Here is a 20089-nt window from a genome sequence, read left to right as displayed (position 1 = left end):
CTTTGAATATAAAGGTAGCGTATCCATGCGTATATCACTTCACAACGGGCTGAAACTTCTATCCTTGTCGCGAAACTGATAATAATAACCTGAAAGTTATCAAAGTTCATAACCCGAGATATTTTGGTAATAATAATGTAACGGCGTTAAAATATAGCGGTGGATAAACAAAAGTTTGTTGACGAGAGCTCTTGAGAAAGGGCCAGCGTGAAAAGTCTCTGAGTGCACGTGCTCCACGTGCAAGCGCACCAAGACGTCTGAACTTTGTACTGCCAACAGTTTTATTTCCTGAGACATACACTTCTTGATAATTTGGGCCATTCGGCCGATACATATTATCATGCAGATACGTAGAGAATCAAAAGGCCGATTTTAAACCCTTTTTTCAGTCAACGAAATGCCTACTGTCACCCCTGAATGTACTGGGATCACATGAGTGAACATGGTGAAGTTTGAATAGTTAAAGATTAGGTGGTGAGGTGAAACGTCGCGTTCAAGATTATTGCACTTACATAGCGACGTGTGTTTGTGTGTGTGTGTGTGCGTGCGTGCGTGCGTGTGTGTTTATGAGGCTGCTTGTACTAGTCCAGACTAATGCCGATTTTATAGTGCTAGCCCACTGAGATACCATGCCGCCGTTACATGAATGTGAATACCCCACTTAGACATAGTATACTGACTCCAAACCGACCAGTCCATGATTTATGTCCTTAATGCCGAGCATCAAGCAGGGTAACAAGTACCATATTTAACCTCTTTTGTTATGACGCGACCGGGGATCGAACCCTCGACTTTCCGCTCTCCGGGCAGACGCTCTATCCACTAGACCATGGAGGCGGTGTTAGGGAAAAGAATGTTTAGCCGTTTTGGGGGCAATATTCCAACCATATCACAGCAAGGATGCGCTTTACACATCGTACCCGCGTTGGGATTCGAATCCTGGTCTTTAACGAGAGAACAGTTTGCCGCTACACCAAAACTCCAGTTAAATTAACCATCTTTATTTTTCATTTGAATAGTAATATTTGTAATAACAGTATGAATTTGCTTCAACATGGATACGTGTGGAAGTATGTTTTTTTATGAATAAGCAACCTGATGAACGTATTTATTGATCATGGGGAGTTTGCAGATTGTGTAGCGTCGTATACATTGTGTCGCTCGTTGCAAATTGCTTACACTCTCTTCTTGGATAAAACGCCACTTTCTGATCCTTTCTATAGTTACAGTTCATGTAAGCTAATTGTGGGCGGAAAGTCTGAAGTATTGCACATCCGAGATTAGATACGAAAACGGTTATGTTTGTTTATTTATGTATATGGTGGCGACCTGTACATAATCGAACCCAAAACAGATAATCCAGTGATTGACATCATGAGCATCTATCTACGCAATTGGGATACGATGACATGCATCAACCAAGTCACCGAGTCTGACACCCCACCCCCCATCCCTCACCCCGATCCCGTCAGTCGCTTCGTACGCCAATTCTAACACGGGTATTCACGGGGATGACGCGGACAAACCAAGGATAATAATTTGGAAGAATCTGGGATTCGACCCACGACCCACCGTTTGGTAACTTAGCACAGCGAATTGTGGCGGTTAGAGCTACGTCACCACCAATTTACAGAGTGTCCCCTGAAGACCCGGGGTAGAATAGGTCTTCAGCAACCTATGCTTGTCATAAAAGGGGACTATGCAGGTCGTAAGAGGCGACTAACGGGATCGGGTGGTCCCACTCGCTGACTCGGTTGATGCATGTCATGGTATCCAAAATGCTTGGATCGACGCACATGATGTCAATCACTGGATTGAATTGTCCAGATTCACCGTCATATAGCTGTAATATTGCTGAGTGCGGTGTTAAACAACAAACAAACAAACACTTCACAGAGATCATATCATATACCAGAGATCATGTGCATATACACATCGAAAAAAGCTCATTGTGTAATTTTCGTCATCCACCTTTCACAGCATACACTACCTTAACAATAACTCATTCTCCTCTGCAGTTGCTGCTGTTAAAAAAATCTACAAGTTTTGTTTTTTATATCTAAAAAATAAAATAATCCATATCTCCAAAGGAATATCTTTACCGGTGATGCCAATGACAAAGGTGAACCGTTGATAGTTACCTTGAACCAATAATGTCGACGTCTGTTCTCGGAGTCATTTGACTCTTTGTTCAGATGCTTTTTTGCATCAAGCAAAAAAACATTTTTCATGTTTTTACATAAATACAAAAAAGTAAACAATAATCAACCTACGACCATACTGTGAAAAAAATGAGATAATTTGCCTGCAGCTTGAGACATTTGATTGAGAGGCGTCGACGTTCTCCGAAGTAGGCCCACCTGTCTCAGCACGTCGTTATCCGTCAACACCACTTTTGAACTAAAACGCCCCCTGCCGGACTCGTCCCGGACCTGCGCGTTGGTTGTCCAAAAGAGCCGAAATTGCATGGATATGCGCACAACAGCCTCGTAACCTACTCAGTCATCAGACTGATCGTACAGTTCTGCTGATAGCACGGAGGAGGTTGTGAGCTACTCCCTACTGACAGACTGCTAATATAATCACACCCCCGCAGTGAGGGGGGAATGGGGAAGGGGGTTGTTTGCAGTTTTTGACATTTGTAAAATAATTGAGGCCAAGTGGAATTGTGGGTAGACGTGAAAGTTATAAAATGTTCATGCATGTAAGAATCTTGAGAACGAATAGGTCTGGGATGGGGGTGGGGGTTGTTTTCGGGGTGGGGTTGCACAGTTCACACTGATTCAGACACTTTTATATGTATCTGTGCCAGCCAATCCGACATGCTTTTATGTAACCTAATGAGGGCGGTGGTTTAAGCGTTAGCTCGTCATGCCGAATACCCGGGTTCGATTCCCCACATGAGTACAATGTAAAAATCCCGTTCCTGGCGTCCCCCGTCATGATATTGTTGGACTAATGCTAAAAGAGAATACTCACATACTCACTCACTGAATGACTTTTAATAACTACATCCAAACAATGACCAGGGTATCATTCACGGAAAGGGAATGGCCCGTGCGGGTGTTGGTGGTTGGGTTGGTGTGGGGTAGCGATGGGATCAGATGGTTTGGTGGTTGAAGTACTATACACAGGGACTAGAGGATGCCACTACAATGTCTCATCTCCCCTGACCGCCTCCGTGGTCTAGTGGTAGAGCGTCCGCCCAGAGAGCGGAAGGTCCGGGGTTCGATGCCCAGCCGCGTCATACCAAAAGACGTTAAAAAGTGTTACCCTGTCTGGCACTCGGCATTAAGGGGCTAAAACAAGGACTGGTCGGCTCGGAGTCAATACACTGTCTGAGTGGGGTATTCATGTTAAACTGCGGCATGGTATCTCAGTGTGCTAGCACTATAAATCGGCATCAGTCCGGACTACTACAAGCAGCCACACACACACACGTGCATGCACGTCGCTATATAAGTGCAATAATCTTGGACGCGACGTTAAACCCCATTTCACCTCACGTCACCTCTCATCTCCCCTCTTCCAATAGACTTGGGGTGTGGGGTGTCGGGTGTGGGGTGTGGGGTGTGGGGTGTGTGGGGTACGTAGGGGTATGTAGGGGTACATACTGCATAGAGGATGGGATACATAAGGTAGGGGGTTCTTCGCTTGGGGGAAAAGCAATACACACAGCTACATGCACACCTGTTCATAATGAGCCGGAACTTAAAAAGAAATCCGTGGCTGTTTAAACATCAACAATTATTCTCGGCTACCAAGTTTTTTATACTAAACGTCATTTCCTTGCTCTCTTCAGCGACAGCTTAACTATAGAAGCAGTCGAGGAGGTTTCGTTTTGTGTACATGTTGCATTGGCAGGACGTAAGCGGGAGCCTCCATCTCTCTGCATACATTTGAGAAAAAAAGATTAGTGCATTCGCTGCAAAAAAATATATTTCATGTCAGAGACTTGGTTGTTTATTTGCAGCAAATTAATAGATGGGGAACAAACATCTTCACACTTCTCCCGCGTCTCGCCAGACATCAGATAATGTTGAAGAAGAACCGTGTGCTTCCAACAGACTGAGATTTAAAGGGGCGTTCCTTCTCGTGGCATAGCATTGTCACGTGACAGATATGACCTGCGCTCGGTTGACATACATCTTGAAAGTTGAAAATGTTCGGGCGCATGCGCATGGCATACGTCCGGTTTAGTTGTATCGGCGATGAGCCCTAGGTATGTGTTCGAAAAGAACACATCGTGGGTCTACCTTTTTGATTTCGAAATACATTAATTATAATCGATTTTATACACGCCATTTAAATATAATTACCAACCTCATGTCTGTCAGTCAGGAAAATAATGATATGAAAGACGTATAATGTTTTAATTCTATTCTTAGTCCTTGTAAAAACCAGACTCACCAAGGCTACTTGAGATATATATTCATGCTGAGGTTTTTATTACAAATTACACACCTGCATTCACGTCAAGTATTCTCGGAAATTAGAACTTTTGGGAACTACATTTCACAGTTGCATTCTCCCTCAGCACTTCCGGCTTTAGCGACAAGCTGTTTAGTTCAACACTTTCCACAGCACCTCCCTCTCTCGTTCATAACTTCCTCCTTTTATCAGTCTCTCTATCTCTCCCTCTCCGAGATTTCCCCGTCTTTTGTCTCGGTGATCAGACGGGATACATTCTTCTCTTACTGAGGCCACAACAAAGTGAGTAATAGTCCACTGGAACCGCTTCCCCTTTTGTCATAAACAACGGCGTGGGATGAGGCATTTTTTTACCGTTCATCTGCATTTTTTAAGAAATGTGTCCACTTTTAGAAATCGTTGTCGAAGTTATGACCATGTTCAAATGAATGATAATTATCCATTTTTCTTCTTACCATATGCATGTTTTGGGTTCACAACAAAATCAGATGATGTGATAAGGTGAACATGTGTCTAGCACTACGAGTTGGGAGGTTTCGGGAAGTATTTGTATTTTCTACCCCGATTTCTATCTTTACGAAGAATTGGTCAGAAAATATTTCAACAGTGCAACCTCATTAATCCAGACACTCCCGTATAATCTGTCAGCAGCCTCAATGTCTTCAAAAGACTCTTCACATGTCCAAGAGGACCCTTTTATCCCGAAGGGATCTGCATTATTTAAGAACTGTGCAACCGTTTGAGAGCGCCTTATCAAAGTTATCTCGTGTGTGTGAGAATTTGACCCTTTTCACACTTGAATGTTTTAAACCTATCACAGAGGTAAGGGGTAAGGCTAACATGTGTATAGTCAGTACGGCTGATTTGAGGTTTTCGGGAAGCTTTTTTCACTGTTCCATAATGAGCATGTCCTTGATGAAGTTGAATTCCTTAGCAGATGTAGATGAAGACAGTACACGAGTATGTTAAAAACTTCATGGTCACGGACTTGTTCCTAGGATTTCTCTATCTCTATCTACAATCCGAAAACATCTAGCCGTTTCGTTTTCGCAATATTCCAGCAATATGCCGGTGGTCTGTAAAAAGTCTGGAGTCTGGACCTGACAACCCAGTGATTGGCATGTGCATCGATCCACGCAAATAGGAAACGATGACATGCATCAAACAAGTCGGCGAGCCTGACCACCCGATCCCGTTAGTCGCCTCTTACGACAAGCATGGGTTGATGGAGACCAGTTCTAACCCGGATCTTCACGGGTCCTAATCCTTTTCACTACCTTAAGCCATATTTATGCACGACCGCCTCCGTGGCTTAGTGGATAGAGCGTCTTCCCGGAGCGCGCAAGGTTGTCGATTCTATCCCCGATCGCGTCATACCAAAAGACGTTAAAATATGGTACTTTTTGTTACCCTGTCTGGTGCTCGGCATAAGGGGCTAAAACAAGGACTCGTCAGCTTGGATTCAGTATACTGTGTTTGAGTGGGATATTCATTTTAAACTGCGGCATGGTAACTCAGTGGGCTAGCATAAAATAGTCCGGACTTTTACAAGAAGCCACACACACACACACACACACACACACACACACACACACACACACACACACACACACACACACACACACACACACACACAAGACAAAGACAATTCAAATAATGAAAGTAAACACACATACATAATGCACATCGCAAGTACAACCGTTTATTTCAAACATTACACAAATAATAAAGTAGTTGTGACCTAATCCATATCACTAATATATATCATACATTTCCAACATTACACAAGTCTCTCATCTCAAGTTCATCTAACTTATGAATTCCCGGAAACAGGCGACTTCAAACAGCTGTAGCAGCAATTTATACCATTGATGTCAGATGGAAGAAGGTCATCTTTCGCAGGAGGCGGCCTGAATCGCCTGTGACAAATATGGTCATACCAGCGTTCAAATAAAAAAACTGTCACGGACAGCTGCTGTATACTCTCTATAACTGTCATGGCGATAAATCATGGGGTGAATATCCGTTAATTTAGTGACCAGACATGGAGTAACACAATGTATGGAGAGTTCGTTGCTTTGCGGACGAAATCCGTGTTCAGTTCCACATATGGATAAATTTCACAAGGTTCATTTGTATTATGTATTTCGTGCAAGGTCGCAGCGTAATCCCAGAATTCGGTTAAGTGACACAAACAAACAAATGTCATAGAGCCCGAAATCCCCAATCTAACTCCCCCGTAACACGTAACGTAGGTACCACACACACATCATCAGCAAACGTGACAATCCAGACTAGCTCGGAGGAATGAAACATTTTGTTATTGGTGGTTGTCATATATTCTGTCAGTTCGCTTCAAAGGATTGCAAATCATCATCACACGGCCAAAATTGAAGAGTTACCGACCGCCAAGGTCTGCAAAGTCCTACAGCTACACGGCAAAGTTCACGGCCAGCCCCTTCTATAGAGAAGGGAGTCGACTGGGACGCGGTGGGAGGAAGGCCTACTGGCTACTTGCCGGATATAACCTGGGTCAACAAACCAATTAATCCCAATCAACGCCAGGGGGAAGATGGGGAGGGGGGACCTGTCCAGGGATGAAGGGTGGTTATAGCTTGGAGGGATGTCATGTTCAGCCCCGTGTTAGTGGACGGCATCAGCCATGACCCACCTCGTCATGGTACGATGATACACCGTGAAATATGGCCTCTCTCTTCCTGATGATCTGGGCGCCATGGCGATCGTAATTTCAATACTTTGACACAGTGAGTGAAAGGGTGTGGTTTTACAGCGCGTTTTAGCTTATTCCAGCAATATCTCGGTGGGGGCACCAGTAATGGGCTTCACACATTGTACCCTTGTGGGGAATCGAACTCGGGTCTTCGGCGTCGGTGGTTGAATACAGCCCTTCTTACAATCTTCTTCTTATTATTATTATTATTATCATTTTTATCCCCCGCCCAACAAAGTTGGCGGGGGATATAGTAACTGGCTCCATCCGTCCGTCCGTCCGTCCGTCCGTCCGCCACGTTTCGTTTCCGGAGCATAACTCATAAACTGTTCAATATTTTTTCATCAAACTTTGCAGGTCTGTCACGTACATGCTGAACTGGTGTCTTTAGCTATTTAGAAAGTTTTGAAATTTTTATATTTTGCGTTTCAATGGCAACAAGATGGGCTTAGGTTCTGTGAGGGTAGGGTTCGTTTCCGGAGTATAACTCATAAACCTTTCAATATTTTTTCATCAAACTTTGCAGGTCTGTCAGGTACATGCTGAACTGGTGCCTTTTGCTATTTAGAAATTTTTATTTTTTGTATTTTTTACGTTTCCATGGCAACAAGATGGACTTAGGTTCTGCGAGGGTAGGGTTCGTTTCCGGAGCATAACTCATAAACCGTTCAATATTTTTCATCAAACTTTGCAGGTTTGTCAGGTACATGCTAAACTGGTGCCTTTTGCTATTTAGAAATTTTAGAAAAAAAAGTTTATTTTACGTTTCCATGGCAACAAGATGGACTTAGGTTCCAAACTCTTCTCTATTTACAATTTCCATGACAAGTTCCACCTCGGTTAAAAAAGGTTAAAGTTTGTTTAGATTTAATTATGTCATAAATTCTGCAACAGGGGCGGGGGATATAGCCACGTTAGTGGCAAACTCTTGTTATTATTATTCTCGTACATATATAGAATATTTAAGAAAAATACAAAGGTGTTACTATGACTTCGCAATCAGTAAGCGTGATAGTAGGCATGAATAGTAGACAGCACATTTCTTTTATTTAATTTTCATCTGACAGATTTGAAAAAAGATGAATTTCAATATTTTATGGAAATCTAATTTCATTTCAACCACCGAGCCTACAGTTTATTAAACAAATCTACTAAGCAGGTCAAGGAAATAGGGCTCACCATCTGTGAATACGCTTTCACCCAAGTCTTGGCAGGTAGGTTGTGAAAGGTTCCAAGACTTTCGCTAGTACTAAACTGCCCGTCAGTCTGCTGGTTGGCGCTACGCTCCAGATAAGACTGATGGATTCATGCATAGCTCGATAACGTTGTTATTATCGTCAACGTCCTTAACTGACTTTTGTAAATATAGCCAGTGAAACAGACAGCGTTGCCTTGTAGTGTACAGACACTTCTGCGGAACACATAGGTAGCAGGCAGTGTTTTTCCTGACACCGTCAGTGCAGTGAGGGGAGACTTCTTCCAGTCAACAGGGCCATTTTCCTAAAAAGAAACTTCTCCTGCAACAACAAAAAAATCACGACATGACATTTGAAGCCACCAATCTGTTTAATCGATAACAACGGTAGGGAGGCAGGGTCGCCCGTGGTTCCGGTAAGCTAAGTATAAATTCCACGTGCAACAACGCCGAAGGAGCGGAACGCCAACCATCCTGAAACGTTTAAGTTTTTGTTGTTGTATTACGCCTGGCTTCTTAGTCACCTCTTACGATCAGCATAGCTGCTTGTTCCATTCACCTATATCCTATTGAGTATCGATCAATGGATTGCATGATCCAGATTCGATTATTTACAGTCCGCTGTCATACATCTGGAATCTGCGGAATGCATACAAAACAAATCGAGCTGACAATCAAGCTAAACTACTGTTCAAAGCATCGATAAACCCCACTCACTCACTCACTCACTCACTCACTCACTCACCCACCCACCCACCCACTCACTCACTCACTCACTCACTCACTCACTGAAATAAGAAACAACACCAGGTGTAAGGGCTCTCAAATAATATTTGTTATATCAGATATTCGTTCTCCCCGTAAACATTAAAACTAATTCCTCCCATGGGTTTTAACCGACTGTTTGTCATATCCGACTTCGATATGTCCGTAGTTGAAAAACAATTTTCAGGAAGCCAACGAGGGATACACAAAGGCTGGAAGACCTAAACTAACACGTGACATAAATACAATAAAATTACCTTTCTACTTAGAAAACAAACAAACACAAATAGCACGATTGTATAACCCTTTTATGAGATAGCGGCGCCTTGAATCAACGTTCGGTTTGCTCGATCAGTGCTTTTTGTATGCTTCTTCTTCTATTTGTATCGGGTCGGTCGGGTAGCCTAGTGGTTAAAGCGTTCGCTCGTCACGCCGAAGACCCAGGTTCGATTCCCGACATGGGTACAAACTGCAAAGCCCATTTCTGGTGTCCCCCGCCGTGATATTGCTGGAATATTGCTAAAAGTGGCGTAAAACCACACTCACTCACTCACTGACTGACTATATCTGTATCCTCTGTTTCAGGGGATCGCTCCTTCCTTAAATGCAAACGCCATGAAGCTGAGTACTGCGTACTGACACTGCTGATGTGTCGACAGAAGAATTCCCACCACGACGGACAGGCGTTTGTGAAAGGAATGTTTCAAAGCCTTGACGTCAATGGTACGTATGATAATATTAATAATAATAATAATAATAATAATAATAATAATAATGTGTCATGTTTCATTCAGGGAGAGAACTCGTGGAGGTAGAGGTTAGAACAGTAGGACTAGTAGTAGCAGCAACTGCAGTGGCAGCATTAGTCGTAACCGCTGCCGTAGTTGTTATCGTTGTGGTAGGAGTAAAAGTTGTTATAGAAGGAGAAATGTTGGTAGTAGTAGCACTGTTACCAGGGGTAGTAGGTCATCAACACTAGTAGTAGCATCAGTAGTAGTAATAGCAGGGATGGTAGTAGCAGTAGTAGAAGGGAGAGTAGTAGCATCAGCAGTAGTAGTAGCAGGGATAGTGGCAGCAGCAGACGTAGCACGGGTGGTAGTGGCATCAACGAAGTTTATGAAATCGAGGCTCGATGGCGACCTGAATTGTAGCGGGGCTAAGCAGTGGGGAGCGATGTATTGTCGTAGAAGAAGTGTAGTTCGAGAATGATGACGTTGGTTGCAGCATACAGTCATACACGCAGGTTCACGAACCTAGCTGAGTCGTGCCTGTTAAAACCTTTCATCGCATTCATTAATTAACCCCCGCAACTGATATGACTAACCTGTTGCCGACACTTAAAGTCGGAGCCCAGTCCCGTGAGTATCTCCCACGTCAACAGGCACCGATAACACTAGTGCACCAGGGACTCCTGATTTTATTTGATGAGAGTGCACTTTCACCCGTTTGTTTCCACAACAGAGATTGCATAAGGTGTTGTTGCCATCTGATGAGGATATTAGGTAAATAATGGCCTGTCTCTCGCTTATGTGTCATAAATTTGAGGTAGGTATTTACAAAAATTAAAAACCAATTAAATTAAAGGTACACTTCATGAACACCACTAACCACCTACAGAATTTCAAGAGCATTTTTTAATTCATTACTCAATCGTGCGCAGTTCATGATGTAGTTGTTGCACAGCAACTAAGGAAACTCAGATAAATTTCAATTTACGTCGCTTTGCATTTATATAGCTACGTGTATGCACGTGTGTGTGTGCGCGTGCGTGCGTGCGTGCGTGCGTGCGTGCATGCGTGCGTGCGTGCGTGCGTGCGTGTGTGTGTGTGTGTGTGTGCTAGACCATACCGCAGTTTAACATGAATACCCCACTCAGACACAGTATACTAACTCCGAGCCGACCAGTCCTTGTTTTAGTCCCTTCAATGCCAAGCGCCAGACAGGGTAACAAAAAGTACCATCTTTTAACGTCTTTTGGTATGACGCGGCCAGGAATCCTTGACCTTCCGCTCTCCTGGCAGATGCTGTACCACCAGACCACATACAAATTGAGGTGACATGACGTCACAGAGTAAATGCCATCGGTTCGCAAAGACGTAGTAACGGTTTACGACAGTCGTAGCGCAACGCAGGCCTACCAAAGAAAAATAAAATTCGTTTTCTCAATACATCATCAATCCGACTCAACCCATCCAATAGTTTCAGTGTGCAAACTCTACTCCTATTTCTGCCAGCCGATATTTTATTGTGCAAAATAGACAAATATTGTACACATTTCTGTTTTTGAATACACGTTATTGTTTCTGTTTGGTAGGCCTGGTACGGTGGCGTTGCGATTAAACGCTCGTGGCGTGATTTCAGCGGGGTTGTTCAGTACGTCGATACACGCTGACACTAAACATGAAAAAAATGGAAAATCGATAATCTGCAACATATCTGCACACGTATAAATCTTGTTGCTACCAGAAAACCTGGACTTATTTGAACTGATAATTCTATTCTGTCAAATAATACTATGTTATTTAGGATTAAGTCACGTCTGTGACGTTGCACTACTGTTTAAACGATCCTTTATTTTACACAAGTGAACAGTTTGGTTGTCATTTCGTCATGCCTATACGATCTTGAACCCTCATTTCAATTTTTGTAGTATTGGCATTATTTTTATTTATTTTAACACTCAAGAGAATGATTTCAAACTTTGTCGGGAAACATATGTCGCCACTAGGGCTCGATTCTGCAACGTATCATTTGCGGACTTGTGATTTGCTCGTCGATTTTACAGTTTCTCGTTCCTTCTCTTAAACAACTGTCACGCCTGCCCAAATATGTTTTTGGTCTTAACAGCCGCACATAGCCTATAGACATGTTGATTTACTTTAAAGCTCTAGTAAATCACTCGCTTGCCGCACTACATTTATTTCGAAGAATTCATTCCTTTAAAGACTAAGTTCCTTTATAGACCAGGTTGTGCAATTTATTTCTTTACAATTCATTAACAAACACATCAAACAAAAAAAGTATATGTTTTATTTTCTCCACACACACAAACACATACGCACGCACGCACGCTCGCACGCACGCTCGCACGCACGCACGCACGCTTCACAAAGGATCGTGCGGCGTGCAGTTTGCACTTCATTTTTGAGAAAGCAGGCTAAAATTACCTCTTCTTGGTTAAAAAATACGGATAATACAAAAGCCCAACTATTGAACTCGTTAGTGTGCGTGCGTGCGTGCGTGCGTGCGTGCGTGCGTGCGTGCGTGCGTGCGTTTATATCTGTTATCGAAGGTGTTTTATCTTGTTTTTAAACAAAATATTCGTTTTGAAGGATTGTTATATCTGTTGTGGAGGGTGTCAAATTCTGTTATAGGAGGGTCACAGCTGATGGTTTTTGTTTGGTGTCTGATATAGGATGTTTGTTACGAAAGGTGTTTATATCTGTTACGAAGGTGTTTATATCTGTTACGAAGGAAGTTTTTTATCGGTGGAGAAGGGTGTTTAGATCTGTTGATAAGGGTGTTCATGTCTCTTACGAAGGTGTTTTTATCCGTTACGAAGGTGTTTATATCTGTTACGAAGGTGTTTATGCCTGTTACGAAGGTGTTTATGTCTGTTACGAGGGTGTGTGTAGCTGTTACGAAGGTGTTTATATCTTTATTGGGGTGATCTAATCTGTTGGACAGTGGATATATCTGTTATGCGATGTTAACATATGTTATGAATGGTTGTAAGTGTTTTACTCACTCACTCACTTACTCACTCACTACGCAAGCAGAGACTCTATCCTCTCCTACACCCACCACATCCAACCTCCTGAACTCTTAAATGCACATGAGTGCACGGGTGCCCGAGTCGTCTAAGGCGCCGCGATTAGCTGTGCAGAGTTGCGTACCTTGGGCACGCCAGAAACCTATGATTGTGGGTTCGAATCCTGGTTCGCCCCGATTATGTTTCTAGGTTTGTCAGCACCATACCCGTGCTCGTGGGTTTCACCAAAGTGGTAAACGTCTGAGACCTGCATCTCTTCCTTCCACATTAAGCTGACACTCCGCGATATAACTGGAATACTGTTAAAAGCGGCGTTAAACCCAACTCACTCACTTAAATGCATACACGTAGGGAAAAACATAGGTTCCCAATAGCCATCTCCTCAAGGCAAGGACGTTGACTGACTATACTGAAAAGTCCAGTTCCCAGTGGGTAAGTTAATGCCCTTGAATCGGGATGATGCCAATTACCTACTCTACTCGTAAGAGGTCATCAAAGGGACCGTGTGGTCATGCTCGGTTACATGGTTGTTTGCATGTCATCGTACCCTATCAACATGGATCGTTGTTAACAATATCAATCACCGGATTGTCCACCCCAGCCATATAGCTGAAATATTGAGGCGTTAAACAAACGAACTTAAATGTATTGTGTTGTCCAGACGTCCAGAGTTCTACGCATGGACACAGTTTGTAAACACATTTCTTCTCTTCGCAGTCGTGTTTCTATGTCTTGGTTCAGGATAGGAAACTGATATGAAAGTGACCACTATCGCGTCGTCATTGGTCATATGTATAGTCAGTGACACGTGTGCGAATCTACAACGTGTATAACGCGCTACAGCAAAAACAGTCGAACTTTTATAGCGCTGAAAATACACAAATAACAAATCAAGTCGCTCAGGGGTGCAATATCATATTCGATAGTCGAAACGTGTTTCTATTGCACCTCCAGGGTGTTTAAGTATGGATATAGTTTTACGCACTATTCAAAACGCTATGTCAGTCAAGCATTCAAAAAACATTGTCTCGGCAAGAATTGACTTGTAAAAAATTACCGTCGTAAGAAAACGCAACACGTGGACGATGTGCGAGGCTAAGTATGTTAAGTAATATGAGATTAGATTATAGTTTCCTGAAATAGTCTGATAACTGTGCTAAGGGTACGTCCTCGCTCGTAGTCTCTCTCACTATGTCGCTTCGGACGTGAGGTTATGTTTACATGCCATTTTACAGACTGTTCAACACCGCTTGCATCAATACAATATTCAGTGAAGATTCACCCATGGTTGTTTTGAGACGAATTAGTCAGTTCGTCGTCATATCATTGTTGAATTTGGGGGACTGTTGGGTAAACGAGGTGACAGGATTTATCTGCTCGTCTGTAGTCTGGGCCCCGCTTAACAAAGCGATCTTAGCGCTAAGATGATCGTAACTGCTATACTTTAACATAGACTTACGACAGTCGTAACTCCAGGATGGCTTTGAGGAACGGGGCCCTGATCTGTGTCTGTGAGTGACCATGGTTAAACGCCGCTTTTACCCATATTCCAGCAATTTCACATCTTCCCGATGCAAGGGAGTTAACTGACTTTAAAAGTCCATTTTCCACCCTTGCCGAACTAGGCTGGAATTACTGGACTCGATCGTTGCGCCACCAGTGGCTATTACCAAGTATGTCCCTTCTAAGCCTCTCCTACGGACCAATCAGATTCCACCTCTCGTATCACTTGCGTTTGCTTCACACAAAATGGTGGCGCCCAAGTCAGGACGATCTGATCGATAATCAAGATCTATATTGTGATAAAACGGATCTTACATCGCGAAATGCATCAAATCACGTGAGCACCTTGATTAAAAACATGAAAGGATTTGGAAAATAGCTGCTGACAACGAATTGGCGATGCGCGTGCTTTGCAAACCCTGCAATCGATCGAAATCTGCACGACAGTTTACGAACCGGATTTTGATTTCGGTGCGCGATTTTGATTGGACTATGCATAGACTCGTTAGTCCAGACAAAACGTATATAACTCCATAATACCAGCCTAGTTCGGCAAGGGTGAAAACTCGACTTTCATAGTCAGTTAACTCCTTTGCCTCGGGAAGATGGCAATTTCATGGCTGAGAGACACCATAAATATGATTCACACACTGTACCCATGTGAGGATTCGAACCTGGGCCTTCGGTGTGACAAGCGATTTCTTTTCGCGAACTCCTGATGTCATCACTGATTTTCAGGGATCCTTTCATATACATTTCACCACTATTTTCCCTCCAACGCGCCCAATGAATGGGATTACGGCAGATAATCGAGACTGATTTTTCTCTGGTTTTGACGTTTTATATTTGACAACCAGGCTACCCTACCGAGTGTGTGAGACTAGAGCCGTATTTCAATTGTGTCAGTTTGTTGGAGGAATACCGGAAGTGATGCATCTCGTAGACGTCTACGGTGCGGTTTGGTACTGCTTAGTGTGTTTATTTGTTGTTTTACGCCGCACTCAGCAGTATTCCAGCTTATGACGGCGGTCTGTAAATAATCGAATATGGACCAGACAATCCGGTGACTAACACCATGAGCATCGATACGATAACATGCATCAACCAAGTCAGTGAGCCTGACCACCCGATCCCGTCAGTCGCCTCTTACGACAAGCATAGTCGCCTTTTACGGGAACCATGGGTTCTTGACGGGTCCGCCACATTGTGATGAGCATGGGTCCTAACCCGGATCTTCACTGGTTGGTAGTGACGGTGGTAATGATGGATGCAGTGATGGTGGCAGTGATCCCGGTTGTAATGATAATAATCCTGGTACAAGTCAGCCCTTGTCTTCGCCCTATCAATACACGACATATTGCTAGAAGTACACTTCAAGGGCACGCCATGAGTGAACGATTTTCCATGAGGGATACGTCGTTACTTATATAATTAGCTACTCTTTTCCGACCTCTTTCACATTCCGAGGCAGACGTCGTTGTCATGAGTTACCTCCCTTACCTATCTGCACAAAGGGAGACAACTCTCACACACGAGACAAGATCTCGTTGCTTGCAGGCTTCTTTGTGAACATTATTGCCTGGCGTTTGTGGAACGGATGTGTTTCACCCATAGCCAGATTTGTGTCTTTGTTAGCCTTGCTCCAAGTCTGTACTGAATGACACGTCCATGGGTGTTGAGTAAGTTCATCCTTGTAATAGCAAAGTCTAGATAAGAGGACAGTCTAAGAACGCCAGTCTTTCATTGGGACAACTTATTATTTATGTAATCTAGAAATAATGATTTAAAGCAATAATCAATGCCTTAGGGACTTGTGTTAATGTGAAAAACTAGATGACGTAATGTTCCTTTATTGCCTATGTTGTACAGGCCAGTGAGGTGGGACATTATCTGCGTTCCTGGAGGGATTCGGTGCTGAGCACTAAAGCTTATCCCTTATAATTTCACACTGTGTTTGTAGTGTTCTTCTGAGTTCATTTATTGTATAACATCAACATTAAACTATATAAACTCATTATGTCCGATCTTATTTATACTCATGTCGATTTGTGGCTGTTAAGGTTTATTGTTTTCAATATGTTTTACACGCGTGTAACGAAAATAAAACATCACACAGGTTTTAATGTTTATTGGCTTTGAAAAATAATCCTACCTGACAGCACTACCGATCAAGAAGTGGAATTTATGGTCTTGTTGTTTACCCATTGGCTGCTTCTGTGTTTGTTGTTTACTTGTGTGTTTATCTCGTCGACTGAAAAAGTGCATTTCCATTTAACTTCATTATGCAATCCTCGATTATCCGGTGAATTAATTATCAATTTTTATCAGTTACCTGAACACAATGGCTAGCATGGCTTCTTTTTTCTATTCATATTCGACTGACACGAGGCTAAAAATAACCGACGAATCAAACTACAACTTCGGTTTCCCGCTATACCCGCTCAAAATAAATCTCAAAAAAGTAAACATTTCACAATGGCAACAAGACTGGATAAAGTCTTCACTTCTCAAACGAAGCTTTGGTAGAGAATGAGTTCCGTGGGTTGATCCTCCTTGAAATAAATACACAGGATAATCGATAATGGCTTTTTTCCTGAATGAGCGAGACAAACTTTCGACATGATTTGGTGATTGTTTCCACCATGTTTACCATAGACTCATTAATATGAATAAGATAGGTTGCAACATTCCACTGTGAATTTGGCTAATGTTCCTGTCTGATAAGGCAATCAGAGGTTTCAAATACCAATAACATGTTTCTGATTAAAACATCAGATTTGCTTTCGCACACAGAGCAAAGAGCAAATATAAATAGTGCACTTCTTTCTCAGTCCTGGTCAGAACTTTCAACTTACGCTACAAGCATGTGTCGGTTACAAAATAATGATTTTTCTCGACTATTCAAAGTAAGCAGCCAGGCAAAGGAAAGTATACACTGGACAGTTGGATTTGACCAATAAATTACAAACGTTATGAAAACCTCACTAGGCTGAAAAAAATCGCCGAAACACAACAAACTAAAGGTCCAAAACACAAATATGATACTTGTATCAAATACATCACCATCAAAGATCCTTTTCTTGTTTATTAAATTTTTAACCATGGATGTATATTTTCTTTTGGTCTCGGCAGTTTATGTCAATCATATTAAAATCAGATCTTAATTCTCGCTGCCGCTAAACAAAGATCTGAGGACATCTCATTGCGGGTCACGTCAGACCGACCTTGCGCGAACTTTGACCGACCAATGGAATGACCCATCAGAAGGCAGCTCTCTCATGCTTTACGGCACAAATGTCAAATTGGCGACAACGCTTCGAAACATATTTTGACAAATTTTCGATTACAAATTTGAAACCTGAACAAAAAAACATTCTGGAATGGCTAATAGATGGTCTAGATTGTAAGGATTCAGTCGTTAAACCCGTAACCATCGTTCGGAAAACCCCATGTTAAAGTTTTCGAGATTGCATGATTAGAAATCACATTCCGACTGTCACTTTCATAATCTGGTAAGCGACGCACAGATTGGTTGGATGAAAGGTCGTTCTGACGTGACCCCTCATGGGATGTCCTTAGAGCTTTGTTTAGCTGTAGCGAGAACTAAGATCTGATTTTAATGAGATTGCAGTTTATGTGTGCCTGCATATTAAGTACCGTGGACAGTTAACTCTTCATTGAAAACACCGTCCATATCCATATTCACTGACTCAATTTACGATATCTTCATTTCAGAAAACCATGTGATAGAATTTGCGGAGTTCAAGAATGTCCTGCTCATGATGGGAGTCATCCCCGACACGTACGAACCGCCGCAATGGGGGTCCGGCTGACCGCAGACTACTGTCGCCCCAATCCTGCCCCTATGTGTGCTCTACCAGAAAGGACTTCCGGTCAGTTGGAGTTTGCGCAGTGACGACTACGGTGTTCCACGCGTACGCCGAGGCGACGTGAGAATTCACGAGATCAGATGTTCACAAACTTGGGAGTACCCGAATGGAATATACAGCTGGTGAAGATTGGTACTTAGATACTATGATTAACTCAAATGTTATCATGCATAATGGCTCTTGTCACATGACTCCGTGTGACGTCTTCTTGGTGCACATTCCCGTCCAGTTGACTGCCGGCACGTGCATGACGTCACATGACGTCGCCGAGCAGTCGTCGGCTTCTTTATCATTTCCACGTGACCCTTGGTGGTGTACGACGCAACATTCCCCGAGATGGCCCTACTGTTGCTGGAAGCATGGACTTTGTGTTGGGCTACAACTATTCAAGTGACTAATATTTTGGTGTGTGTGAGAGTTGTCTCCCTTTGTGCAGATAGTTAAGGGAGGTAACTCATGACAACGACGTCTGCCTCGGAATGTGAAAGAGGTCGGAAAAGAGTAGCTAATTATATAAGTAACCATGCGTGGGTCAGTTGGGTACGTAATTGCAGCCTTCGTGCGAGTAAAATACCAAACTTGTCAAATGTTTTTATTTTACTCGAACAGAGGACAAATATCCGTATCGAACTCCCAAACCAATTTTATGTTTTTATCTCGACAAGCACGAAGGTTGGGGTTCTATATGCAAACGATGATACAAGAAAGTTTGAAGTTAAATATCAGTCTGTACCGTCGTTGCCATGGTAACCGCTACTCGGTTTGGGAAAGGAAGTGGTCTAAATATTGCAAGTGGTTGTTTCGGGTAAGGGAATGAGTTGCTGTGTTAGTCGAGATAATGACATCGAGCCAATTTACGTTATACAGCTATAATCAACCCCTGCTTGGACCGTTTCTCGTGATGTGACTTTGTGTTAAACGGCGAGTCAAGATAATAAAGGATATCAAATGCGTCTTCTTTGAATGTGTGAATGTCTTGAATTCGAATTATAAGACCCCTCGTCAGGTGGCTGTACACAACCCCTATATTTTGTGGAAATTCAGCATATATGGTGTAGTGCACCATATTGGTTAAGAATTGACTGCAATATGTTTTTTGCGATTATGAAGGTGTGCATACAATGTAAATACCGGTGCATACGCGGATTTACGCGGATTTAAGTGGTCTGATCGGTTATTACGTTGTGACTCCATAGACGCAAGAACATTTTGTAGTCAACTCTTAAAAATAAATAGGTCCACAATAATAACTTCACGGAGTGCTTGTATGATCAAAAACACACAAGAAACGTAGAAAACAGTACGAATTCGCTGACATACTTCAGCACAATATGGCATCACAGACCCCATTCATTCCATTATATTATCAGCCAATCAACAAACAGTAGTGCGTCAGTGAGTTTGACCATTTTTCGGTTTATGGAAACAAAAACGCAAAAAATGCTTTGTTAGACAATCAAATATCACGGAATCACTTGTAATATTTTAAGTCAGTTTTAACCCAATTGTGTCATTCCTGACCACTCGTTGCTTTCCGAGACTAGCCGAATGACGATGCTGCAATTTTAGCTCCGTATCAGTGCAAGCGGGCGTACGGAAATACACAGTGAACTGATTCGTGGACATGCTTTGTCAAGTGGCACTTTTTTTCTTTTTACAACAAGTATGTATTTCCGGTAATATTCTGTGAGGTATAAGACTTGTAACGGCTGCTATGGTATAATTTAGACCAAAGTATCTCTAAAAATGAAATCTAATATACGAAGTATTGGTTCTTTGATAGAGTGAGTGAGTGAGTTTGG

General features: G+C 42.7%; 1 protein-coding gene across 1 annotated transcript in view; it reads left to right on the top strand.

Moving 5' to 3' along the window:
* Positions 1 to 19221, top strand: part of LOC139462004 (uncharacterized) — a 69165-nt gene extending 49944 nt beyond the window's left edge. Inside the window, exons 3-4 of the mRNA XM_071243499.1 lie at positions 9708 to 9845; positions 18133 to 19221. Coding sequence (XP_071099600.1) covers positions 9708 to 9845; positions 18133 to 18230 — 236 coding nt within the window. The 3' untranslated portion in view covers positions 18231 to 19221. The remainder of the gene's footprint in view (positions 1 to 9707; positions 9846 to 18132) is intronic.
* The last annotated feature ends 868 nt before the right edge of the window (positions 19222 to 20089 follow it).

The sequence above is a fragment of the Haliotis cracherodii genome, unplaced genomic scaffold (genome assembly GCF_022045235.1).
Source record: "Haliotis cracherodii isolate W230 unplaced genomic scaffold, xgHalCrac1.p SCAF_15, whole genome shotgun sequence".
NCBI classification, from domain to species: Eukaryota; Metazoa; Mollusca; class Gastropoda; order Lepetellida; family Haliotidae; genus Haliotis; species Haliotis cracherodii.
Note: the sequence above shows the minus strand (reverse complement) of the source record. Positions and strands in the feature narration are given on the sequence as shown.